Here is a 24,948-nt window from a genome sequence, read left to right as displayed (position 1 = left end):
CGCGCAACCCTCTGCCGCTGCCCCAACCGGCCCTTCTCGGGACGCGATTGGCTGCGGCGCAAGCCTCACCCCGCCCCAACCGCCCGTCGCGGGACGCGATTGGCTGCGGCTCAACCCTGTGGCCCCGCCCCAGCCGTCCCTTCTCAGGACGTGATTGGCTGCGGCGCAACCCTCTGGCCCCGCCCCAACCGCCTTTTGCGGCGTGTCGAGACCCAGGCGGTTTCTTAAAGCGGCAGGCTCCCTTTCCTCCTCCCTCTCTCCAGGAGGGCCTGGAATAATCAATCAGTGGTATTTATTAATAATAATAATAATAATAATAATAACAATAATAACGTTAGTACTTGTTAAGCGCCTACTAATCCCTGTTCTGACACTTGTCTTCTGTGTGACTCTGAGCAAGTCACTTAACATCTCTGTGCCTCAGTTACCTGTACAAATGTTTGTACATATTTATTACCCTATTTATTTATGTATTTTACTTGTACATATCTATTCTATTTATTTTACTTTGTTAGTATGTTTGGTTTTGTTCTCTGTCTCCCCCTTTTAGACTGTGAGCCCACTGTTGTGTAGGGTCTGTCTCTATATGTTGCCAACTTGTATTTCCCAAGCGCTTAGTACAGTGCTCTGCACAAAGTAAGCGCTCAATAAATACGATTGATTGATTACCTCATCTGTAAAATGGGGATGAAGACTGAGCCCCACCGTGGGACAACCTGATTGCCTTGTAACCTTCCCAGCTCTTAGAACAGTGCTTTGCACATAATAATAATAACAATAATGGTATTTGTTGAGCGCTATGTGCAAAGCACTGTTCTAAGCGCTGGGGGATACAAGGTGATCAGGTTGTCCCACGGGGGGTTCACACTCTAAATCCCCATTTGGCAGATGAGGTCACTGAGGCACCGAGAAGTGAAGTGACTTGTCCAAAGTCACACAGCTGATAATTGGCGGACCCGGGATTTGAACCCATGACCCCATTGAATGAATGTATGCTTTGCACATAGTAAGTGCTTAACAAATGCCATTACTCTTCGCAATTTATTCAAGGTGCAAAATGGTTTAGACTGTTTCTTAATGATGGCATTTATTAAGTACTAACTATGTGCAAAGCTGTGAGCCCGTTGTTGGGTAGGGACCGTCTCTGTTACCGAATTCTACTTTCCGGGCCCTTAATACAGTGCTCTGCACGCAGTAAGCGCTCAATAAATTCGATTGAATGAATGAAATGGTTCCGAGAAAAGAGGCCTTTCATTCACTCATTCAATCGTATTTATTGAGCGCTTACTGCGTGCAGAGCACTGTACTAAGCGTTTGGGAAGTACAAGTTGGCAACATATGGAGACGGTCCCTACCCAACAGCGGGCTCACAGTCTAGAAGTGGGGGAGACAGAGAACAAAACAAAACATATTAATAATAATAATGATGATGATGATGGCACTTATTAAGCGCTTACTATGTGCAAAGCACTGTTCTAAGCGCTGGGGAGGTTACAAGGTGATCAGGTTGTCCCACGGGGGGTTCACAGTCTTCATCCCCATTTGGCAGATGGGGGAACTGAGGCCCAGAGAAGTGAAGTGACTTGCCCAAAGTCACACAGCTGACAATTGGCGGAGCAGGGATTTGAACCCATGACCTCTGACTCAATCCATCAATCGTATTTATTGAGCGCTTACTGTGTGCAGAGCACTGTACTAAGCGCTTGGGAAGTACAAGTTGGCAACATCTAGAGACGGTCCCTACCCAACAGTGGGCTCACAGTCTAGAATCAATCAATCAGTCGTATTTATTGAGCGCTTACTGTGTGCAGAGCACTGTACTAACCTCCCCAGTGCTTAGAACAGTGCTTTGCACATAGTAAGCGCTTAACAAATGCCATTATTATAATTATTACTAAGCGCTTGGGAAGTACAAGTTGGCAACATCTAGAGACGGTCCCTACCCAACAGTGGGCTCACAGTCTAGAATCAATCAATCAATCAAATTTATTGAGCGCTTACTGTGTGCAGAGCACTGTACTAACCTCCCCAGTGCTTAGAACAGTGCTTTGCACATAGTAAGCGCTTAACAAATGCCATTATTATAATTATTACTAAGCGCTTGGGAAGTACAAGTTGGCAACATCTAGAGTCGGTCCCTACCCAACAGTGGGCTCACAGTCTAGAATCAATCAATCAATCAAATTTATTGAGCGCTTACTGTGTGCAGAGCACTGTACTAACCTCCCCAGTGCTTAGAACAGTGCTTTGCACATAGTAAGCGCTTAACAAATGCCATTATTATAATTATTACTAAGCGCTTGGGAAGTCCAAGTTGGCAACATCTAGAGACGGTCCCTACCCAACAGTGGGCTCACAGTCTAGAAGGGGGAGGCAGACAACAAAACAAAACATATTAACCAAATAAAATAAATAGAATAGATATGTACAAGTAAAATAAATAGAGTAATAAATACGTACAAACATCTATACATATATACAGGTAGACTCCAAAGCCCAGGCTCTTTCCACTAAGCCATGCTGCTTCTGGAACAAACTAAGTAACGAAATAAAATAAATAGAATAAATATGTACAAATAAAATAAATAAATAGAGTAATAAATCCGTACAAACATCTATACAGGTGCTGTGGGGAGGGGAAGGAGGTAAGGCCGTGGGGGATGGGGAGGAACATTTCCCTTTAAATGTTCATTAGGCCGATTCCCGCGCCGGCCTTAGGTCTCGCGAGACTCGATCGGTCGGCCTTATGTCTCGCGAGACCCGATCGGCCGGTCTTAGTTCTCGCGAGACCTGATCCCGGCTACATATTACCCACAATTCTCCCCTCTCTCTTTCTCGCCCGATGGCCAAGATGGTGAGTTGAGTTGGGGGTCGTTGGCGCTTCAATCCGTTGCCATCCGACCGTGGGGAGGATGGTTATGGCCAAGCAGCCTCAGAATCGGGAGCCTGGGAGGCTCCCCAGGGAGGCCCCGGCCATTGGAATGGCGGGGGCGGCGGGGACGGGAGGATGATGATGGGATTTGTTGAGCGCTCACTCTGGGTCAGGTACTGTACTAAGCGCCGGGGTGGACGCCAGCAAATCGGGTTGGACACTTCCTCGTCATTCATCCATTCATTCCATCGCATTTATGGGGCGCTTACAGTGTGCAGGGCACTGTGCTAAGCGCTTGGGAAGTACACTTGGGTAACAGCTAGAGACAATCTACCCATCAATCAATCCATCTTATTTATTGAGCGCTTACTATGTGCAGAGCACTGTACTAAGCGCTTGGGAAGTCCAAGTTGGCAACATATAGAGACGGTCCCTACCCAACAACGGGCTCACAGTCTAGAAGGGGGCACATAGTAAGCTCTTAACAAAAACCATCATCACCATTATTGTACTACTAACTCAGTTTTCCCATTTTGAATGAGTCGTAAGAGTGGAATAAGCAGAAAAAGCAAACAAAAGCGCTTTAAAAACAAAAACCAGTTATTCCGCAAATACTATCAAGGAAGTGCCTTGGTTTTCGAGGCCTTGCCCCTTTGGTTTTCAGGTCAAACTGCTGAGCATTTAGATCATGAGGAAATTTACTTTCATCCAGGGTGTCCTTTCTGAATCCCATCCACCCCTACCCTTCTTCTTTTTTAATGTTTTTTGTTAAGCACTTATTGTGTGCCGGGTGCTGTACTAAGTACTGGGATAGATACAAGCTTATTAGGTTGGACACAGATCATTTAATTTTATTTTTTTGACGATTTTGACACCTTTCTATATGTTTTGTTGCCTTTCTTCTCCTAGACTGTGAGCCCGTTGTTGGGTAGGGACCGTTTCTATATGTTGCCGACTTGTACTTCCCAAGCGCTTAGTACAGTGCTCTGCACACAGTAAGCGCTCAATAAGTACGACTGATTGAATGAATGAATAGAACAAAACCTGTCCCACGTGGGGCTCACAGTCTCAGCCCCCATTTTACAGAGGAGGGAACTGAAGATCGGAGAAGTGACTTGTCCAAGGTCTCACAGCCGACGAGTGGGGGAGCCGGGATTAGAACCCAGGACCTTCGGACGCCCGGGCTCTAGCCACTGGGCCACAATGCTTCTCAGCATGGGTGCGAAGGCGGTTAAACCTTGGCCTAGAGTGGAGTCTGCTTTTCTCTCGTGGACACCACCTCGAACCGTGCTTATCGCCATCAGTGGTCTGTACTGAGCGCTTATGGGATGCAGAGCACGGGACTAAGTGCTTGAGTTTGTAATAATATTAATGGTATTTGTTAAGTGTTTACTGTACGCTAAGCACTGCTGGGGTAGATACAAGGTCACCAAGTTGTCCTTGAATGCTTTTTTTGCTTATTCCACTTATACAACTCATTCACCAGTCTTCATTCCTATTTTACGGATGAGGGAACTGAGGCACAGAGAAGTGGAGTGAGCCTGTTGTGGGCAGAGATTGTCCCTCTTTGTTACTGAATTGTACTTTCCAAGCGCTTAGTACAGTGCTCTGCAGACAGTGAGCGCTCTATAAATACGAATGAATAAATTGGGATGGGCCTCTGAATCCCGGGGCAACCATCACGCAGATAGCCGTTGGTCCGGCGGACGAGGATGCTGAGAGGGAATAGACCGTCCCTCCGGGCTTGTCCAGGTGAAGAACCGATTTGTGTCTCTAGGCCTCAGCGTGTAAGTGTATTACAGTATTTGTTAAGCGCTTATTATGCTAGGCACTGAGCTAATCGCCGGAGTAGACACAAGCTAATTAGTTTGGGCACAGCTGTCCCAGGCGGGCACCCAATCTTCATCCCCATTTTTATAGGTGGGGTAAGTGAGTCCCAGAGACTTGCCCGAGGCCATACGGCCGACAAGGTGCAGTGGTGGGATTAGAACCCAGGTCCTTTGACTCCCCAGCCCGTGTTCTACCCACTAGGCGATGCTGCTTCTACTGGTTTTCGAGTCTTCAAGCTGTCCGTGGAGGCACAGGGCAGGAGTGGGAGCGATCCAGGAGACTCAGTTGTGCCCTCCCTCTCTTTCAGCCGAAGGGGAAGAAGATCAAGGGGAAAAAGGTGGCCCCGGCCCCTGCCGTGGTGAAGAAGCCGGAGGTCAAGAAAGTGGTCAACCCCTTGTTCGAGAAGCGACCCAAGAACTTTGGCATTGGTGAGGGAGAATTGGGCATGGTACTACGGGATGGGCGGGGGGCGGGTGAAGCCCAGCTGGACAGTTTGGGGGGGACAGCTAATTCGTTAAGGTATAATAACTCGTTACATAGGCGGCTCTTATTACGAGAACTTTTCATCTGGCACCCATAATGTCAGCTGCTTGCCTTTGTGAGGTCCCTAGGGCAGTCAGCGGCAAGCACCGGGCATTACGTTTTGCCCACGAAGGCGCTAGGTAATATTCTGTTGGTGGGTTGCCGAGGGAACGGAGCTAACCCCTGCCGTGCAGATGATGTGAAAGAATATTTGCTATCTGAATGGTAGTGGTGACACGTTCCTAACCACCAAGATCGCTGATGCACGCTTCTCGAGACTTTCCAAGCGCTGGCGGGGTGGGGCGAGGGGAGCCTCAGGGTTGGATTCTGTTTCTCAGGTCAGGACATTCAGCCCAAGAGGGACCTTACCCGGTTTGTCAAATGGCCCCGGTACATCAGGCTTCAGCGTCAAAGGGCCATCCTGTACAAGCGCCTGAAGGTACCTCCTGCGATTAACCAGTTCACCCAGGCTTTGGATCGGCAGACAGGTAAGAACAGACCCTGCCATCGGACTTGCTCTAGGACCCTAAATTAAGAGTTGTAGCCTGGTAATTGCACTGGGGTCCGTCGCTGGTACTTGTTTTAAGGGCTTACTGTGTGCGGCGCATTTGGGAAAGAACAGTGTGAGTTGGTAGACTCTGTTGAGCTCTTCTAAGCGCTTAGTTCAGCGGTCTGCAGCAGCGTGGCCCGGTGGATAGAGCACAGGCCTGGGAGATCAGGTCCGGGGTTCTAATCCTCGTCCTGCTACTTATCTGCTAGGTGACCATGGGCAAGTCACTTCAGTTCTCCGTGCCTGTTACCTTAGCTGTAAAATGGGGTTCAAGACTGCCCTATGTCGGGCAGCGTCTGGGTCCAACCCGATTAGCTTGTAATAATAATAATGATGGCATTTATTAAGCGCTTACTATATGCCAAGTGCTGGGGGGATACAGGGTCATCAGTTTTTCCCGCAATGAGGTTAACGGTCTTAATCCCCATTTTCCAGATGAGGGAACTGAGGCCCAGAGAAGTTGTGACTTGCCTAAAGTCACACAGCCGACAAGTGGCGGAGCTGGGATTAGAACCCCAGTCACCCCAGTATTTAGTACAGCGTCTGGCACGTAGTAAGCACTTCATACCAATGTTCTTATTGTTGTTGTTAGCACTCAATGAGTACCATGAATTGGATGATGTGATCCCTGCCCACAAGGAATTCACAGTTCAGAGGGCAAGATGAACAGGAAAATAGCGTACAGCCAGGGGAGGTGTACGAATATCAGGGTGTGTGCGTATGTTGTGGCTTGAATAACAAGTGCTATAAGGGTACAAATCCAAGTGTATAGGTGATGCAGAAGGGAGGGCAAATGAGGGTTTATTTAGGGAAAGGCTTTTGAAGGGGAGATGATTTTAATGGGGGTATTGGCCGGGAAGGGGGGAGAATCCCAGGCCGGGGGACAGACGTGATCAAGGGTCAGTGGCCGGATAGATGAGACCGAGGTACAGTGCACATGTTGGCTCGGAGCTGTTAATAATACTGGTATTTGTTAAGTGCTTACTGTGTGCTAAGCACTGGGGGAGATACAAGGTCATCAGGCTGTCCCAGGCGGGGCTCACAGTCTTGGTCCCCATTTGACAGATGAGGTCACTGAGGCACAGAGAAGTGAAGTGACTTGCCCACGGTCACACGGCTGACGAGTGGCAGAGTCGGGATTAGAACCCACGGAAACAGGCAAGCCCAGTGTCAGTTTAATCTTCTGAACATTCCTGAAGCTATCCCACCAGTCCTTAGTTGGGATAAATGGATCCAGATAAGGTATTGCACCCTGAATGGCCTGATGGGAGGTGGGGAGTCCTGGTTCTCATTGGACTGCAGTTCTGTCCTTACTCTTATTCTTCTATTTCCTTTCACTAATTCATTCAACCGTATTGATTGAGCGCTTACTGTGTGCAGAGCACTGCACTAAACGCTTGGGAAGTACAAGCTGGCAACATATAGAGACGGTCCCTACCCAACAATGGGCTCACTAATTGAAGTATTTACAGTGGTACCAAACTTCCCTGACAGTGCAGATGATGATCCATATATTTGCTATCTGAATAGCAGTGATTACAGCCTTACCACCAAGATCGCTGATGCACTATGTCTCGGGAATAAAAAAAGGCCCGGGCCTCTAAAACCATAAGACTAACAGAAGCTGGGGGTGGTGGGGTGTGGTTTTTTTTTTTTCCCTTTTTTCCAGCCACTCAGCTTCTTAAGCTGGCCCACAAGTACCGACCAGAAACCAAGCAAGAGAAGAAGAAGAGGCTGTTGGCCCGAGCCGAGCAGAAAGCTGCAGGCAAAGGGGATGTCCCTACCAAGAGGCCCGCCGTCCTCCGAGCAGGTGACCGACTTCAATAGAAACCTCTCTAACCCTCCCCGGGGTAGGACGAGCTACCGCCGTGATGTAACGAATTTCTTCACCTGAATGAACCGTGTTGATCGAACACACGAGCTTTTTAACCCTGAGCCGTAGCCATCCCACTGGGGGGAACCCGCCTGCTCTGCCCAAGGACGGCACCGCCCTAAGTCTGGCTACCCTACAGGTGTCAACACGGTGACGACCCTGGTGGAAAACAAGAAGGCTCAGCTGGTGGTGATCGCACACGACGTGGACCCCATTGAGGTAAGCTCTCTGGGACCTGGACTGCGGATGAAAAGAGAAACGATTTTTTTCCCGTAGTACTGAGGCGCAGGGGGAATAGAATTCCGCTGCGTGTTGTACGATTGGAAGGGAAGGGATTTTCAGCTAGAGTGAGTCTTGGCTTTTGCAATGATGTCTGAATTTCTTCACCTGAGAAAGAATGAAGAGCAAATAATCGAGCTTTTTAACCCTGAGCAAAAGCCACAGACAGCCGACAACGTTTTGGTTCCCGTTACCGCTCGGAACTAATGGGAGCACGCGTGTTTTCGCAGCTGGTCGTCTTCTTGCCCGCCCTGTGTCGTAAAATGGGGGTTCCCTACTGCATCCTCAAGAGCAAGGCCAGGCTGGGGCGCCTGGTTCACAGGAAGACGTGCACCAGCCTCGCCTTCACGCAAGTTAACCCGTGAGTTAAGCTCTGCATTTTGAATGATGTGCAGTCTGGGGGAGGTGGCCTCCTGCCTCGCTGCTCTCCTGGAGCTCATTCAAATTGCCTTTTAGATGGAGTCATACTTTTCATCTTTAGCCCTCAGTATGTGAATTCGGGAACTTTTTACACGTGAACCTTTTGCCGATGATGTAGAGAATTTCTTCACCTGAACAATAATGTGGCCACTTAAAGATCCTGAGACAAAAGGCTCGTGTAGGGCAGAGTACAGAATGAGGGCCCCCAGCAGAATGTAGCGCTGTAGGCACACAAATTAGTGAGGGCAACCCCGGCTTCGGACAGGTGATAACCCAAGCAGGGGGTGGAAGGACAGACGGACTTGACTCGGGAAGGGGGAAATGGGGTTGGAGGGGCAGAACTGACTGTCTGTTCTCCACAGTGAGGATAAAAGCAACCTGGCGAAGTTAGTGGAGGCCATCAAGACCAACTACAATGACAGATATGACGAGGTAAGAAGAATTCTTAATGCAGACAGTTTGTCAACCAGTGGTATAAACTAGAGCTGTACATTACAGATTGGACATAAATGCTGTGGGGCTGAGGGAGGGGCGATCCAAGGGTGATAAAGAAGGTAGCGGGAGATAAGGAACTGAGGGCCTAGCGGGGGAAGTTCTCTTGGAGGAGTTGGGTTTCTCGTAAGATTTTGAAGGCAAGGAAAGTAATTGTTGGCTATGAAGAAGGAGGGTGTTCCAAGTTGGAGGCAGGATGGGGGCAAGATGAGATTGAAGTAGGGTGAGTTGGGAGTGAAATGTGTGGGCTGTGTAGTAGGGGGTAAGCTACTGCTGTACTTGGGCTACTTCAGGGCTAGTTAAATGGTCATTATGATGTTCTGGGCTTATGGGGCTCCCGGTCTAAGGTGAGAGGGAGAAAGGGTATTGAACCCCCAGTTTAAAGGAGGAGGCCGAAGCCCAGGAGTTAAACGACTTGCCAAGGTCCCACAGCAGACATTGTGGAGCTGGGATTAAAACCCAGGTCCCGAATCCCACGCTTGGGCTCTTTTCCCTAGATCCCGCCATGTCCTCCGTGACTGTCCCCTAAACCCTTCAGTTTAACCTGACCCCTCATTCATTGTCTTTCAGATCCGTCGCCACTGGGGTGGCAATGTCCTGGGCCCAAAATCGGTGGCCCGCATCGCCAAGCTGGAGAAGGCCAAGGCTAAAGAATTGGCAACCAAATTGGGCTAAATGTGCTAAGCGTTATTTTTCTGTACAGAATAAAGGTGTGACTTACACTGTGTCCCAAAAGGCAGTGCTGGATTATGACAAAACACGGCGGTAGACGAGCTTTTCAAAACAAAATTTAATGGGGAGCCGGCTGGTTTTTTAAAGGGGGAGCCGCTGTACAAACTTCCTGAACCAGAGGTAGGAGGTGGCTGCGCTCAATCCGTACCTGCGAACAGAAGAGAGTGAGGGCACTATAGGGCAGGAGGGCCTCCTGGTTATTTGCTGCCACGAAAGGCCAAGCAAGGCTCCTGCCGACTCACCAAGTAATGATGTACTGCATGTGCTCATTCCTCAAAGTCACTCTGGTTTGTCCCCCAACGGGCCCTCCTGGGACTGTGCTCGCTGTAGGGAGAAAAAAGTGGGCTCGCCCAGAATTGTACCACCCCGGTTGAGCACCCACAGAAGGGAAAGAACAAACCACTTGCCACCGCCGCCTCCTCTTTGGGGTTTGGCTCCAAGAATGGGTTGGACCCCCCACGTCCGCCTTTCGCCCCTCTGCTCGGGGCATCCTACTTACCGAGAACGGCATCGATGAAGATGGGCTCGGCCCCCGTGACCCTCGCCATGGCCTGCAGGTCCCGGTAGTGCCAGCGGTTCCGGTCGGGGCTGTTCTCTGGGACGAAAGGCCTGCGGGTTTCTGGCAGCCTCACCACCCCAACAAGCTCCACTTCCTCTTGGATCTGCAAGAAAAGTTGACGTGGTTCCCCGCCAAGGAAGCGGTGGAGGGGGGAAGGTGGAACCCCCCTGTGGTGCCCGGCCCTGAGTAGCAAATACCGTTTAAAAAAGGTAGCTGCAGCATTAAGCCTTTACTTCTTAGCCCCTCACCCACCTCTTGCCGCTCACTGAGGAGAGACCCTGGTCTTTCTTACCTGGCCCTTAAGCCTGGTGTCCGGATTCACTCTCTTCCTGGGAACAAATCCTCTATTCACCAAGATTGTGACTCTATTTCAGAGGAAAGAGGGGTGGGGGTGGGAAAAACAGCCTTAAGGGTTCAGCGATCCACGTGCAAAGGAACGGCAATCACCTCGGGCCTAGGATGCCTCAGGCCGGAGGCTCTCCCTCAAGGGCTCGTCCCTTTTCCACCCTCTCCGGCTGCGCTACTTTCCGATCCCTGAACTTACCAGGGTGTTGATCCGGGAGGAGACGTTGGGGGGTCAGCTCAGCGGACTGTCCCCGACGCCCTCTACTCACCCCAGGTCGGAGCAGTGGAAGGGAGTGACGACGTTGGCGCCGCTCTCCCCGCTGGAAGCCATCCGTCCGGCGTCGCGGGCCTCCCGCTCGGGGTCCACCATGGTCCGGGGCAGGATGTACAGTTCTTTGGAGTGGTCGAAACGCCCCCTGACCCTTACGGGTCGGTATTCCAAGTCTTTCAACTCCAGGGGGCTGCGGGGAAAGGGAGGGGAGGCAGCGCTGTGAGGCTAGAATGGGAGGATGGCAGAAGGTAGTCTTCTCCAGGGGACAGATTCCTGTCTCTTCCTCCCTTCAAGGCCCTACTGAGAGCTCACCTCCTCAGGAGGCCTTCCCAGACTGAGCCCCTTCCTTCTCGTCCCCCTCTTCATCCCCCCATCTTACCTCCTTCCCTTCCCCACAGCACATGTATATATGTTTGTACATATTTATTACTCTATTTTACTTGTAAATATCTATATTTATTTTATTTTGTTAGTATGTTTGGTTTTGTTCTCTGTCTCCCCCCTTTTAGACTGTGAGCCCACTGTTGGGTAGGGACTGTATATGTTGCCAGCTTGTACTTCTCAAGCGTTTAGTACAGTGCTCTGCACACAGTAAGTGCTCAATAAATACGATTGATTGATTGACAGACGCTTAAGATAAAGACTGTTCCTGTGACTCAATGACAGGAAAGGAGGGAGAAAGAGACATTCCAGGAGCATCGTTTTTAAGTTTTCCAATAGGCTGCCACCAAAAGGAATTAGATTTTCAGGGACTCTATGGACAAGAAGTGGGGTTTGTCCTGTCCCCGGAGAGCTGACGGAGGTCTGGGTCTCCACCCCACAGAGATAGGAACGGTAAGTCTCTGGGCAGGCGATGATGATAAGGGCTCCCGAGCGCAGAAAGGCTGGAGCCCAGGCCCTGGCTGGATGAGTGACCTCGGGACCCCCCGCAACCCCCTCACGCCACCCCACTTACTCAGCAGGAAGAGGGATGGGCTCGGCGCTAACCCGCGATTCCAACTCGGCAATCAACTTCAATTTCCATTTCCGTCGCCGAACCTGAGGGAACGGACCGCGCGCGCGCGCGTGGCAGAGCCCGGCCTGTCAACTCCAGGGAAGCGGGATGGGGGTCCTGCTAGGTTGGGCCCTTGGAGGGCTCAGAACTTCATTTCACTTCATTTCAAGAAGGAACTTCCGTGTGTTTGCGGGAGAGGCGGGGGATCCAAACCGACCCACAGCCCCGCGGATCAAGCGGGCTAAGTTGGGACAACTGCCACCACGGTGCCGGGGACAGGGTGTGGCACTCGGGAAATCCCGCTACCGTGGCTTCCCTCGGGCTCCTCGTTCCAGACTCTGGAAACCGCCCCGCAGAACACTAGTGGGGCCGAGGGCCCAGGAGTCCTCCGAAACACAAAAATGAGGCTTTACCTGCCACGTGCCCAAGCCGAAGGTGGTGACGGGAATGAGGAGGAGGAACCATCGGAGAAAGAAGTCTTCCTCGGACTCGGTGGCGGGCACCGCCGTGGACCCACACCTGCTTGGCCTCAGAACAGTTTCTGGGGGGATCGAGAGCAAAGTCTCGAGCACATCTGACTCCCGCTCGGACGCCGCTGGGTTTAGGATTCCACTAGCTCGAGACGATTGTCACGGAATAACTCGCTAATACACAGACTGGAACTGGGACCTGGTGTTAAGAAATTGGTTCTTTCAGACTGGATCTGAGTTTCCTCATCTGCTAAATGGGGAGCAACGTGGCCTAACGGATAGAGCACGGGACCGAGAGTCAGAAGGACCTGGGTTCTAATCCTGGCTCCGCTACTTTGTCCGCTGTGTGACCTTGGTCAAGTCACTACGCCCCACCTTTCCTCACGTCCCACTCCCTTCCGTGTCGCTCTAACGGGCTCCCTTTGCTCTTTCCCCCCTCCCAGCCCCACAACACTTGTGTACATTTATTTATTTCTATTTGACGTCTGTCTAGGCCGTCAGCTCACTATGAGTAGGGAAGGTGTCTGTTTCTCGTTGTAGCGTACTCTCCGAAGCGCTTAGTACAGTGCTCTGCACACAGTAAGCACTCAATAAACACAACTGAACGAATGAACTTCTCTGGACCACAGTTCCCTCAAAAGGGGGATGACAACTGAGCCCTCTGTGAGACACGGACTGCGTCCAATCTGACTAGTTTATATCTACACCGGCGCTTAGTAGTGTTCGGCACACACTAAATGCCTAACGAACGTCATAACGTGGCTCCGTGGAAAGAGCGGGGGCTTTGGAGTCAGAGGTCATGGGTTCAAATCCCAGCACTCCGCCAATTGTCAGCTGTGTGACTTTGGGCAAGTCACTTCACTTCTCTGTGCCTCTGTTACCTCATCTGTAAAATGGGAATTAGGACCGTGAGCCCCACGTGGGACAACCTGATCGCCCTGTAACCTCCCCAGCGCTTAGAACAGTGCTTTGCACATTGTGAGTGCTTAATAAATGCCATCATTACTATTATCATAAAAAAGAAAAAGAAATGGGATCATCCCTGTCCCTCGGAAAATGGGAATTAGGACCGTGAGCCCCACATGGGACAACCTGATCACCCTGTAACCTCCCCAGCGCTTAGAACAGTGCTTTGCACATTGTAAGCGCTTAATCAATCAATCGTATTTATTGAGCGCTTATTGTGTGCAGAGCACTGTACTAAGCACTTGGGAAGTACATGTTGGGAACATATAGAGACAGTCCCTACCCAACAGTGGGCTCACAGTCTAGAAGGGGGAGACAGAGAACAAAATGAAACATATTAACAAAATAAAATAAATAGAATAGATATGTACAAGTAAAATAAAGAGTAATAAATATGTACAAATATATATACATATATACAGATGCTGTGGGGAGGGGAAGGAGGTAAGATGGGGGGAATGGAGAGGGGGACGAGGGGGAGAAGAAGGAAGGGGCTCAGTGTGGGAAGGCCTCCTGGAGGAGGTGAGCTCTCAGTAGGGCATTGAAGGGAGGAAGAGAGCTAGCTTGGCGGATGTGGGGAGGGAGGGCATTCCAGGCCAGGGGGATGATGTGGGCCGGGCATTAATAAATGCCATCATTGTTATTGTCATAAAAAAGAAAAACGGGATCATCCCTGTCCCTCCTTATCCCATGGGGTGAAATGAGAAATTTTGAGTTGGTAGCGGGCAAGCTCTTGGAGCATAAGGAATTGGGTAGCATCATGATGATGATGTCTTAACGGAGGGTTCCCGTGCCTCGGCCGGAATCCAAGATCAGCCGATCCGATGCTAATCCTAGCAGCTCTCCCGGCCCCCGGGGAGCTGGGGAGTCCCATCACCGGCGCGTCTGCTCGCCACCCCGCCAGAAAGGAAGGGCAGGCGGGAGGCTGGGCCGGCTCAGTCCCTCTCACCTTGAGGCCACCGGCACGGGAGGGGAGATGCTGTAAGGGGGTAGGCCCCTCGGTAGGTCCTTTGTGCCGCTGAGCTGCCAGGGAGCTGCAGAAGGATGCAGGATGGGTGAGATGGAAGCTTTGAGGCAGCTTCCAGCTGGGAGTCAGGAGACCTGGGTTCAAACCTCAGCTCCACTGCCTGCCCGCTTTTAGACTGTGAGCCCACTGTTGGGTAGGGACTGTCTCTATGTGTTGCCAATTTGTACTTTCTAAGCGCTTAGTACAGTGCTCGGCACACAGTCAGCCCTCAATAAATTTGATTGATGATGATGACCGTGGGGCAAGTCACTTTACTTCTCCGTGCTTGGGTCCCTCATTTATAAAATGGGGATTAAATCCTTATTCTCCTTTGCCCTTAGGACAGCGGGCCCCAAGGTAGGACGGAGACTGGGTCTGATCTGATCTCATATCCAGCACAGTGCTGGGCACATAGTAAGCGGGGTAATGAATACCCCGGTCACTACTGGTCAAAACCAGCACGGGGGCAACAACGGTACGCTCCTTCCCTCCAGCTCTAGTCCCCTGGCAACCCTAACCTCTTTCCCATCCGCTCCTCATCCTCCCCCATTTCCCAGTCCCCCTCTCTCCTGCCACCCCATCCGTTCCACCCCTTCCCTCTCCCATCCTCCCTTCTCCCAGCGCCCCCTCCCTCCTACCACTCCCTCTCCAGGCCCCCGCACTGCCCCCATCTCACCCCGTCTCCTAGTGCCCCCTGCCACCTTTCTTTCTTTCAATCGTATTTCCTGGGCGCTTACTGTGTGCAGGGCACTGTACTAAGGGCTTGGAAAGCACAAGTCAGCAATAAAGAGAGAGAGACAATCCCTTCCCAGAGCGGGCTTACGGACTTGGAGGGTGATTGGCTCCTCCCCCCTCTGCCAGCGCCCCCTCCCACCTGCCACCCTCTGCCACGACCCCCTCCCACCTGCCACCCTCTCCCACTCCCATCCTCCCCCCCCTCTCCTAGCGCCCCCTCCCCCCCTCTCCCCCCTCCTAGCCCCCTCCCACCCCCTCCTCATCCTCTCCCCCCTCTTAGTGCCCCTCCCCGTCCCCCCCCAGCGTCCCCTCCCACCTTCCCCCCCTCCCTCAACTAGTGTCCCCTCTCCCTCCCATCCTTCCCCCGTCTCCTAGGGCCCCCTCCCACCCTCCCCCTTGCCCCCCTCCCTCTCCTGGCGTCCCCCCTGCCCCGCCCCCCCCCCCCGTGCCCCCCGGCCGGTGTGTGTGTGTGTGTGTGGGGGCCCGACCTGGGCCGTGCAGACGGCGTGGCGGGCGGGCAGGAGCCGGGTGAGCCCGGCGGCCCGCAGCAGGGCCCGGCCGCCCATCATCATCATCATCCCCCTGCTCCCGGCCATCATCATCATCATCATCATCATCGGCCCCCGGCCCGGAGCGGTTCCGGGGCACGTTGCGGGAGGCTTAGGACTTCCGGGGGAGTGAGGGGCCTCCCCTCCTCCGGCCTCCCCTCCTCCTCCTCCGCCCTATCACCGGCCTCCCCTCCTCCTCCTCCTCCTCCGGCCTATCATCATCCTGGGGCCTGCCCTCCCGGGGCCTCCCCTCCTCCGGCCTCCCTCCCCTCCTCCGGCCTCCCCTGTGGGCTGCCCTCCCGGGGCCTCCCCTCCTCCGCCCTATCATCATCCTGTGGCCTGCCCTCCCGGGGCCTCCCCTCCTCCGGCCTCCCCTCCCGGGGCCTCCCCTCCTCCGCCCTATCATCATCCTGTGGCCTGCCCTCCCGGGGCCTACCCTCCTCCAGCCTGCCCTCCGTCCTGCCCCGTGGCCTGCCCTCCCGGGGCCTACCCTCCGACCTGCCCCGTGGCCTGCCCTCCCGAGGCCTACCCTCTGGCCTGCCTAGTGACCTGCCCTCCCGGGGCCTACCGTCTGGCCTGCCCTCCCGAGGCCTACCCTTTGGCCTGCCCTGTGGCCTGCCCTCCCGAGGCTTACCCTCTGGCCTGCCCTGTGGCCTGCCCTCCCGAGGCCTACCCTCTGGCCTGCCTAGTGACCTGCCCTCCCGGGGCCTACCGTCTGGCCTGCCCTCCCGAGGCCTACCCTTTGGCCTGCCCTGTGGCCTGCCCTCCCGAGGCTTACCCTCTGGCCTGCCCTGTGGCCTGCCCTCCCGGGGCCTACCCTCTGGCCTGCCCTGTGGCCTGCCCTCCCGGGGCCTACCCTCTGGCCTGCCTAGTGGCCTGCCCTCCCGGGGCCTACCCTCTGGCCTGCCCTGTGGCCTGCCCTCCCGAGGCCTACCCTCTGGCCTGCCTAGTGGCCTGCCCTCCCGGGGCCTACCGTCTGGCCTGCCCTCCTGAGGCCTACCCTCTGCCCTACCCTCCCGGGGCCTACCCTTCGGCCTGCCCTCCCGGGGCCTGCCCCCCTCCGGTGTCCTGCCCTCCTCCTCCTCCTCCGTTGGGCCTCTGGCCGCCATGGCCGACGGAGGTCCCCCGGTGCCCGCCGCCGTGCGGGCCTTCCTGCTGCGGCACCCGGCCCTTCGCCTCGACCCCGCCCGGGGAAAGGTCAGCGGGCACACACACTCCGGGGGGCACACACCACACCGGGGGGCACACACAAACACACACACCCCCACACACCGGGGGGGCACACCGACAAGGCCACAGCAGCAGCCTCATGGTGCTATTTCCTAAGCGCTTACTACGTGCAGAGCACCGCTCCAAGCGCTGGGGGGGGGGGACGGGGACATATACCAGGTCACCGGGTGGGCCCACCGGGGGCTCGCAGTCTTCATCCCCGTTTTACGGATGGGGTCACCGAGGCGGCTTAGTCAGAGAAGCAGCGTGGCCCGGTGGAAAGAGCGCGGGCTTTGGAGTCAGAGGTCGTGGGTTCGAATCCCGGCCCCGCCAACTGTCAGCTGTGGGACTCTGGGCGAGTCACTTCACTTCTCTGGGCCTCAGTTCCCACATCTGGAAAATGGGGACTAAGACTGTGAGCCCACTGGGGGACAACTTTATCACCTTGTAACCTCCCCGGCGCTTAGAACGGTGCTTTGCACATAGTAAACGTAACCTCCCCAGCGCTTAGAACGGTGCTTTGCACATAGTAAACGCCATTATTATTATGGTTATTATTATTAATCCCCATTATACAGATGAGGCCACTGAGGCCCAGAGAATAATAATAATAATAATAATGGCATTTATTCAGCGCTTACTATGTGCTAAGCACTGTTCTAAGCGCTGGGGGAGATACAGGGTCATCGGGTTGCCCCACCGGGGGCTCGCAGTCTTAATCCCCATTTTACAGATGAGGTCACTAAGGCACAGAGAATAATAATGGCATTTTTAAAGCACTTACTATGTGCAAAGCGCCATTCTAAGCACTGGGGAAGCTGCAAGGTGATCAGGTTGTCCCAAGGAGGGCTCACAGTCTTGATCCCCATTCTCCAGATGGGGTCACTGAGGCCCAGAGAATAATAATAATAATAATAATAATGATGGCATTTATTAGGCACTTACTATGTGCAAAGCACTGTTCTAAGCACTGGGGAAGCTACAATAATATAATAATAATGAGGGTATTTGTTAAGGACTTTCTATGTGCAAAGCACCGTTCTAAGCACTGGAGAAGCTACTGGGTGATCAGGTTGTCCCAAGGAGGGCTCACAGTCTTGATCCCCATTCTCCAGATGGGGTCACTGAGGCCCAGAGAATAATAATAATAATAATAATAATGATGGCATTTATTAGGCACTTACTATGTGCAAAGCACCGTTCTAAGCGCTGGAGAAGCTACTGGGTGATCAGGTTGTCCCAAGAAGGGCCCACAGTCTTAATCCCCATTTTACAGATGAGGTCACTGAAGCCCAGAGAATAATAATAATAATAATAATAAAATAATAATAATAATGGCATTTATTAGGCACTTACTATGTGCTAAGCGCTGGGGAAGCTACATAGTGATCAGGTGGTCCCACAGATGGCTCACAGTCTTAATCCCCATTTCACGGATGAGGTCACTGAGGCCCAGAGAATAATAATAATAATGACAGCATTTATTAGGCGCTTACTATGTACAAAGCACTGTTCTAAGTGCTGGGGAGGCTACAATAATAATAATAATAATAATAATAATAATAATAATAATAATGGTATTTGTTAAGCGCTTACTATTTGCAAAGCACTGTTCTAAGCGCTGGGGAAGCTACAAGGTGATCAGGTTGTCCCCCAGGGGGCTCGCAGGCTTAATTCCCCATTTCACGGATGAGGTAACTGACTTGCCCAGAGCCACGCAGCGACAATTGGCGAAGCTGGGATTTGAACCCATGACCTCTGACTCCAAATCCCGTGCTCTTTCCACTGAGCCACACTGCTTCTCATCATAATAATGGCATTTGTTAAGCATTTACTATGTGCCAAGCTCTGTTCTAAACGCTGGGGGGTATACAATGGGATTGAGTTGGCCCATGTGGGGCTCACGGTCTTAATCCCCATTTTACGGATGAGGGAACTGAAGCTCAGAGAAGTGAAGTGACTTGCCCAAGGTCACACAGCAGACATGTGGCCGAGCCAGGATTTGAACCCATGGTCTCTGACTCCAAAGCCCGGGCTTTCCCCGCCGAGCCACGCTGCTCAGTGCACATGGTGGGCGGGGAGAAGTGAAGTGAGTTGCCCAAAGTCACCCAGCTGACAGTTGGCGGAGCCGGGATTTGAACCCACGACCTCTGACTCCAAAGCCCGGGCTCTTTCCACTGAGCCACGCTGCTCAGTGCACATGGCTTGCGGGGGGGGGCCCAGGGGAGGGCCATTCATTCATTCAGTTGTATTTATTGAGTGCTTATTGTATGCAGAGCACTGTACTAAGCGCTTGGGAAGTACAAGTCGGCAACATCTAGAGACGGTCCCTACCCAACAGCGGGCTCACAGTCTAGAAGGGGGAGACAGACAACAAAACAAAACATATTAACTGAATGAAATGAATAGAGTAGTAAATATGTACAAGTGAAATAGAGTGATAAATCTGTACAAACATAGATACAGTTGCTGTGGGGAGAGGGAGGAGTTAGGGCGGGGGGGATGGGGAGGAGGAGAGGAAAAAGGGGGCTCAGTGTGGGAAGGCCTCCTGGAGGAGGTGAGCTCTCAGTAGGGCTTTGAAGGGAGGAAGAGAGCTAGCTTGGCGGATATGTGCGGAGGGAGGGCATTCCAGGCCAAGGGAAGGACGTGGGCCGGTGGGTAACAGCGGGATGGGCAAGAACCAGGCCTAGTGAGGAGGTTAGCGGTGGCAGAGGAGCGGAGGGTGCGGGCTGGGCTGCAGAAGGAGAGAAGAAAGGGGAGGTAGGAGGGGGCGAGGGGACGGACAGTCTTGAAGCCGAGGGTGAGGAGTGAGGATTAGAACCCAGGCCGGACCGGGCCGCGGTGGGCTGAGCGTGGTGCCCGGGTCCGTGCCCGTTTGCCGTCCGTAGGTGCGGTGCCTCCTGAGCGGGCACGAGATGCCGTGCCGCCTGGCCGACCTGCAGACCTACACGGGAGGGGCCAAGTATCGCCGCCTGGCCGGAGGGGCCCCCCCGGCCTTCTGCTACACCCAATTCCAGCCCCACATCGTGCCCGACCATCACAACACGTACGTGCCCGCCCTTCGAGTAATAACAATAAGAACAATAGTGACGGCCTTTCTTAACCGCTGACTATGTGCCGAGCACCGTTCTAAGCGCCAGGGAGGTTACAAGGTGACCGGGTTGTCCCACGGGGGGCTCACAGTCTTCATCCCCACTTTAATAATAACAATAATGGCATTTACTAAGCGCTTACTATTTGCCAAGCGCCGTTCTAAGCACCGGGGAGGTTACCAGGTGATCGGGTTGTCCCACGGGGGGCTCACAGTCTTCATCCCCATTTTAATAATAATAATGGTATTTGTTAAGCGCTTACTATGTGCCAAGCGCCATTCTAAGCGCCGGGGAGGTTACAAGGTGATCAGGTTGTCCCACGTTGGGCTCACAGTCTTCATCCCCACTTTAATAATAACAATAATAATGGTATTTGTTAAGCGCTTACCATGTGCCAAGCACCGTTTTGTTTTGTTCTCTGTCTCCCCCTTTTAGACTGTGAGCCCACTGTTGGGTAGGGACTGTCTCTATACGTTGCCAACTTGGACTTCCCAAGCGCTTAGTACAGTGCTCTGCACACAGTAAGCGCTCAATAAATACGATTGATTGGTTGATTGAATGAATGAATGACTGCCTGCATCCAACCCGATCTGCTTGTATCCATCCCCCCCGGCCCTTCCGGGAAGGGAAGGAGGTAAGATGGGGGGGATAGAGAGGGGGATGAGGGGGAGAGGAAGGAAGGGGCTCAGTCTGGGAAGGCCTCCTGGAGGAGGTGAGCTCTCAGTAGGGCCTTGAAGGGAGGAAGAGAGCTAGCTTGGCGGATGGGCAGAGGGAATAATTCAATCGTATTTATTGAGCACTGACTGCATCCAACCCGATCTGCTTGTATCCATCCCCCCCGGCCCTCAGTGCGGTGCCTGGCACATAGTGAGCGCTTAACAGACACCGCAATTACTATTGCGTGTTACGGAGGCGGCCGTGGAGCTGTTTCTGAGGGGACCGACTGAGGTGTGCTTGTTTCGCTCGCCCCTTTCCTCCCTCCTGGCCTCGCCCACCCCAGGCACCAGCTGTTCTGCAAGCTCACGCTACGACGCATCAACAAACTTCCAGAACACGTGCTCCGCCACGTCCGGGGCCGCCGCTACCGGCGCGCGCTGCAGAGATGTGAGTAGTGACGGGGTGGGGGGTTCTCCTAGCCATCCCCGGAGAGGTCTGGGCTGGCCAGGGCGTGCTCTCAGCTGGACTCCTCGATCCTCCAGGGTGGCTGTCTCACCTCAGCCGCGGCTCCTTGTGTCTAATCTGGGGAGATCCTGTAATAATTAGGGTACTTCTTAAGCGCTTACTCTGTGCCAAGCACTGTTCTGAGCGCTGGGGTGGGTACAAGTCAGTCGGGTTGAACACAGTCCCTGGCCCATACTCCTGGCTCAAACTCTTAATCCAAGGCCCTACTGAGAGCTCACCTCCTCCAGGAGGCCTTCCCAGACTGAGCCCCTTCCTTCCTCTCCCCCTCGTCCCCCTCTCCATCCCCCCATCTTACCTCCTTCCCTTCCCCACAGCACCTGTATATATGTATATATGTTTGTACATATTTATTACTCTATTTATTTTACTTGTACATATCTGTTCTATTTATTTTATTTTGTTAGTATGTTTGGTTTTGTTCTCTGTCTCCCCCTTTTTGACTGTGAGCCCACTGTTGGGTAGGGACTGTCTCTATATGTTGCCAACTTGTACTTCCCAAGCGCTTAGTACAGTGCTCTGCACACAATAAATACGATTGATTAATCGTCACAGTAATAATAATATTGATGGCATTTGTTAAGCGCTTACTATGTGCAGAGCACAGTTCTAAGCGCTGGGGGGGTATACAAGGTGATCAGGTTGTCCCACGTGGGGCTCACAGTCTTAATCCCCATTTTGCAGATGACGTAACTGAGGCCCAGAGAAGTGGAGTGACTTGCCCAGGGTCGCACAGCAGACACGCGGTGGAGCCGGATTAGAACCCAGGTCCCTCCGGCTCCCAGGCCCCGTGGTCTGTCCGCTGAGGCCCGCTGCGTCTTCTCTATAATAGTAATAATAACTGTGGTGTCTTTACCACGTGTCAAGCCCTGTGCTAAACACCTGGCTAGACCTGTCAATCAGTACTATTGAGCACTTTTGTGTGCAGAGCACTGCCCTAAGCACTCGGGAGAGTGCAGTACAGCAGAGTTAGTAATAATAATAATAATGATGGCATTTATTAAGCGCTTACTATGTGCAAACCACTGTTCTAAGCGCCGGAGAGGTTACAAGGTGATCAGATTGTCCCACAGGGGGCTCACAGTCTTCATCCCCTTTTTACAGATGAGGGAACTGAGACACAGAGAAGTGAAGTGACTTGCCCAAAGTCCCACAGCTGACAATTGGTGGAGCCGGGATTTGAACCCATGACCTCTGATTCCAAAGCCCGGGCTCTTTCCATCCCCCCCCACAAGGAGTCTCGAGGATGTCAGATGTGACAGTCAGGTCCGACAAAGGGCCTATCCTACGTAGAAGTCACAGTCTAGGGGAAAGGAGAGCGACTGTTTAATCCCCATTTTGCAGAGGAGGAAACCGAGGCACAGAGCAGTTAAAAGAGACCTCCCCCAGGTCCCGCAGCGGACGAGCGGCGGAACCGGGATTAGGACCCAGGTCCCCGGGCTCCCAATCCCGTGCCCCTTCCTTAGCTGTCCCCCCAAGCTTCTACAAGGCGTAGAGTATTGCGGCCCTCGCTCTAACCTTTGAGAGAGAATTTTTCCCCTAGTCCAACTAGCCCAGAATCCTCATTGTCATTGATCCGTGGGGTTGTCCGACGTAGCGAAGCCCGCGAGGGGATGGGAAAGTTTATTTGAGGCCTGGCTGGCAGTGGGAGTGTCCATCCATTCCCAAAGGTCCACGATTAGCTCACCCGGTTCCCAGATTGGCAACTCAGAACAAAGGTCCCGTAGCCCCGAGGAGGGAGGGAAGGAGCCAGAGAGGCCGGGGTGGGGATTTTACCTGGAAAACTCCATCGGACGGGGCCGGGGCCCATCCCGGCCAACTGAAGGGACTCGAGTCTCCCCGGCTGGCTTTAGGGCACCCTTCCCGGGAACGGATCGAGCCCCGGTGCCCCGCGGCGGAGGGTGAGGTTTAAGGGCGGGAGAGGCGTGGGGCGCCCTGCGGTGCGGAGGGGCCGGCGGCGCCTAGCCGGGGGCCCCCTCTCTCTCCCCAGATGAAGAATGCCAGAAGCAGGGCGTGAAATTCGTCCCCGCCTGCCTGCTGCAGAAGAAGCGGCGGAGAGAAGACCAGGCCGGCGGCCACGGGCAGCCCCAGAGGGAGGGCAACTTCTGGGAACCCGCGTCCAGTGACGAAGCGGGAAACGAGAGTGATGACAGCATGACAGACCTGTACCCCCGTAAGCAGGAACTGGAGCCGTGGGGTGGGAGGGGGTTATTTCCTGACTAGGAGTCAAAGTCCCCTCAATACTACTACTACTAACAATGACGGCATTTAAGCGCTTACTATGTGCCAGTCACTGTACTGTGCATTGGGGTGGGTACAAGAGCACGTGGGGTTCATGGCCTCAATCCCCATATTCCAGACGAGGTAACCGAGGCCTAGAGAAGTGAATGACTTGCCCAAGGTCACACAGGAGACAAGTGGCAGAGCCGAGATTAGAACCCATGACCTTCTGAACCCCAGCCCCGTGCTCTATCCGTTTCATCATGCCGCTCTTCCCTGTTGATCTTTAAGCCAACCCTAGTCTCCAGGCTGGATGCATTCTTTTTTTCTACTTTTTAAATGTTTTTTTTAACCTCTTCTAACTTCAGCTAACCCCGGTCGGCCCCATTCGTGAGCCGGACGTTAGATTTTCCAAAGAGATGAATGGGTCGGGTCCTCACTCCGTTTCCCGTCGGGCACCCCGCCACCAAATCTGCTTTCCAAGTCAAAACCCAACAACCCCCATCGTCCCGTAGCCTATCGTGAGCCCGGACGAGTGGTTTAATGGCTCTGGTCCAGCCATCCTCACCTGTAAAGACACCCGTCTCGCGCGGCTCAGTGACTGGGAATAGGAAAACTTGGGCGGGTCAGCCGACGCCAGGCGTCAGATTCGGAAGGGGACAAGGCGCGTCCGCTCTCATCTGACCGATAGGCAGCTCTCGCTTCCATCGAAGCCACGGTGGTATTTATTGAGCGCTTACCGTTCGCAGGGCACCCGTACCGAGCCCTCGGGAGCGTCGGTAGAGACGATCCCGATAGAATCGGCTCGTCCGGGTCCACAGCTTTAGCCACCCGTTTCTCCGTTTCAGCCACGCTGTTTACCGAAAAGAGCGGAGCCGAGGCCGGAGACGGCCGCGCCGCCTCCTTGTCCGGCGGAGAGGGAGGAGGGCCAGCGCCTTCGGGAGAGAACGGCGATGTGAGCGGAGGAGAGAAGATGGAGGTGGATGAGTTGGCCGGCACCAAGAGGGGAAAGGTGAGATGCTTCACGCTGGAGCCTCAAAGCCACCAACTAACCTTTGGGCGGGACTCAAGTTATATAGCCTAGTATCGCAACGTGGTGGAACGTGCCTCCTTCCGATCCCATCTCTGCCACCGGCTCACTGAGCCCAACGGACAAAGGGGCCACTTTTTTTTTGGAGGAGCGCTGCAGAACTTGAGCATTTAGTGCTGATCACTGGGGTACCAATCAGTCATATTTACCGAGTGCTTACTTACTATGGGCAGAGTACTGTACTAAGCGCTTGGGAAAGTACATCACCACAATGTAACACGTTCCACGCCCCACAGTGAGCATACAGTGTACCAGAGAAGTGCTGGTAGGTGCCTACTCCCAGGGGTAGATGGAAGACAACAAGCTTAGGCTTAATCTGTCTGCTGAGACCGGCCCTAACAGCGAGAAGGGGCAAAATATTCAGGCCGCCAGAGCCACTGATGCTGTATTTTCCTCTCCAGAAGCGGCCGGCGTCTGTAACGAAGTTCAAGAGCCACCACCACCATAAACCCAAGAGCTTCAAGAGGAGGGCAGATGTTAAATAACCTCCGTGGAGTAAAACAATCCACGGCTATTGTAAATGAGGAGGAGGAAAGCGCAGGGCCAGAAAGAAAGGGGAGACCTTTTAAGTCTCCTCCAGTGTCTGCCCCTGGGTGCGGGGGGCGGGAGTGGAATTAAAAGAGATGGATTTTGAAGGACTCGGGGCTGCTATAGATTGTGATAAAGCCAGCACGGTGGAAGTTGAAACGTGGTT

General features: G+C 53.4%; 3 protein-coding genes and 4 non-coding genes across 7 annotated transcripts; 6 read left to right on the top strand and 1 right to left on the bottom strand.

Moving 5' to 3' along the window:
• Window positions 1-2,827: 2,827 nt before the first annotated feature.
• On the top strand, window positions 2,828-9,569 carry RPL7A (ribosomal protein L7a). The gene is made up of 8 exons (XM_038745147.1): window positions 2,828-2,854; window positions 5,010-5,130; window positions 5,563-5,712; window positions 7,444-7,584; window positions 7,787-7,866; window positions 8,157-8,287; window positions 8,709-8,778; window positions 9,409-9,569. The coding sequence occupies exons 1-8, from the start codon at window positions 2,843-2,845 to the stop codon at window positions 9,511-9,513; spliced, it is 810 nt and encodes a 269-aa protein (XP_038601075.1). The 5' UTR covers window positions 2,828-2,842; the 3' UTR covers window positions 9,514-9,569.
• On the top strand, window positions 5,414-5,490 carry LOC119927492. The gene has a single exon (XR_005450489.1). It is a non-coding gene; the product is annotated as a small nucleolar RNA SNORD24 (small nucleolar RNA).
• LOC119927504 lies at window positions 7,269-7,341 on the top strand. Its single transcript, XR_005450500.1, has one exon. It is a non-coding gene; the product is annotated as a small nucleolar RNA SNORD24 (small nucleolar RNA).
• LOC119927457 lies at window positions 7,638-7,714 on the top strand. The gene has a single exon (XR_005450458.1). It is a non-coding gene; the product is annotated as a small nucleolar RNA SNORD36 (small nucleolar RNA).
• Window positions 8,009-8,083, top strand: LOC119927445. Its single transcript, XR_005450447.1, has one exon. It is a non-coding gene; the product is annotated as a small nucleolar RNA SNORD36 (small nucleolar RNA).
• Window positions 9,570-9,609: 40 nt separating the features above from the next.
• Window positions 9,610-15,483, bottom strand: LOC119926777 (surfeit locus protein 1). Its single transcript, XM_038745146.1, has 9 exons — window positions 15,405-15,483; window positions 14,125-14,209; window positions 12,153-12,280; window positions 11,701-11,783; window positions 10,744-10,935; window positions 10,422-10,494; window positions 10,070-10,232; window positions 9,813-9,894; window positions 9,610-9,718 (listed from the first exon to the last, which is right to left on the bottom strand). The coding sequence occupies exons 1-9, from the start codon at window positions 15,480-15,482 to the stop codon at window positions 9,652-9,654; spliced, it is 951 nt and encodes a 316-aa protein (XP_038601074.1). The 5' UTR covers window position 15,483; the 3' UTR covers window positions 9,610-9,651.
• Window positions 15,484-16,534: 1,051 nt separating this feature from the next.
• On the top strand, window positions 16,535-24,941 carry SURF2 (surfeit 2). Its single transcript, XM_038744541.1, has 6 exons — window positions 16,535-16,661; window positions 19,562-19,719; window positions 20,766-20,869; window positions 22,935-23,117; window positions 24,013-24,176; window positions 24,656-24,941. Exons 1-6 carry the CDS (start codon window positions 16,572-16,574, stop codon window positions 24,737-24,739), a joined length of 783 nt encoding a protein of 260 aa, XP_038600469.1. The 5' UTR covers window positions 16,535-16,571; the 3' UTR covers window positions 24,740-24,941.
• The last annotated feature ends 7 nt before the right edge of the window (window positions 24,942-24,948 follow it).

This window comes from Tachyglossus aculeatus, chromosome 4 (genome assembly GCF_015852505.1).
Source record: "Tachyglossus aculeatus isolate mTacAcu1 chromosome 4, mTacAcu1.pri, whole genome shotgun sequence".
Classification (NCBI taxonomy): domain Eukaryota; kingdom Metazoa; phylum Chordata; class Mammalia; order Monotremata; family Tachyglossidae; genus Tachyglossus; species Tachyglossus aculeatus.
The sequence above is the reverse complement of the archived record's forward strand: the minus strand, read 5'-3'. Positions and strand labels throughout refer to the sequence as shown.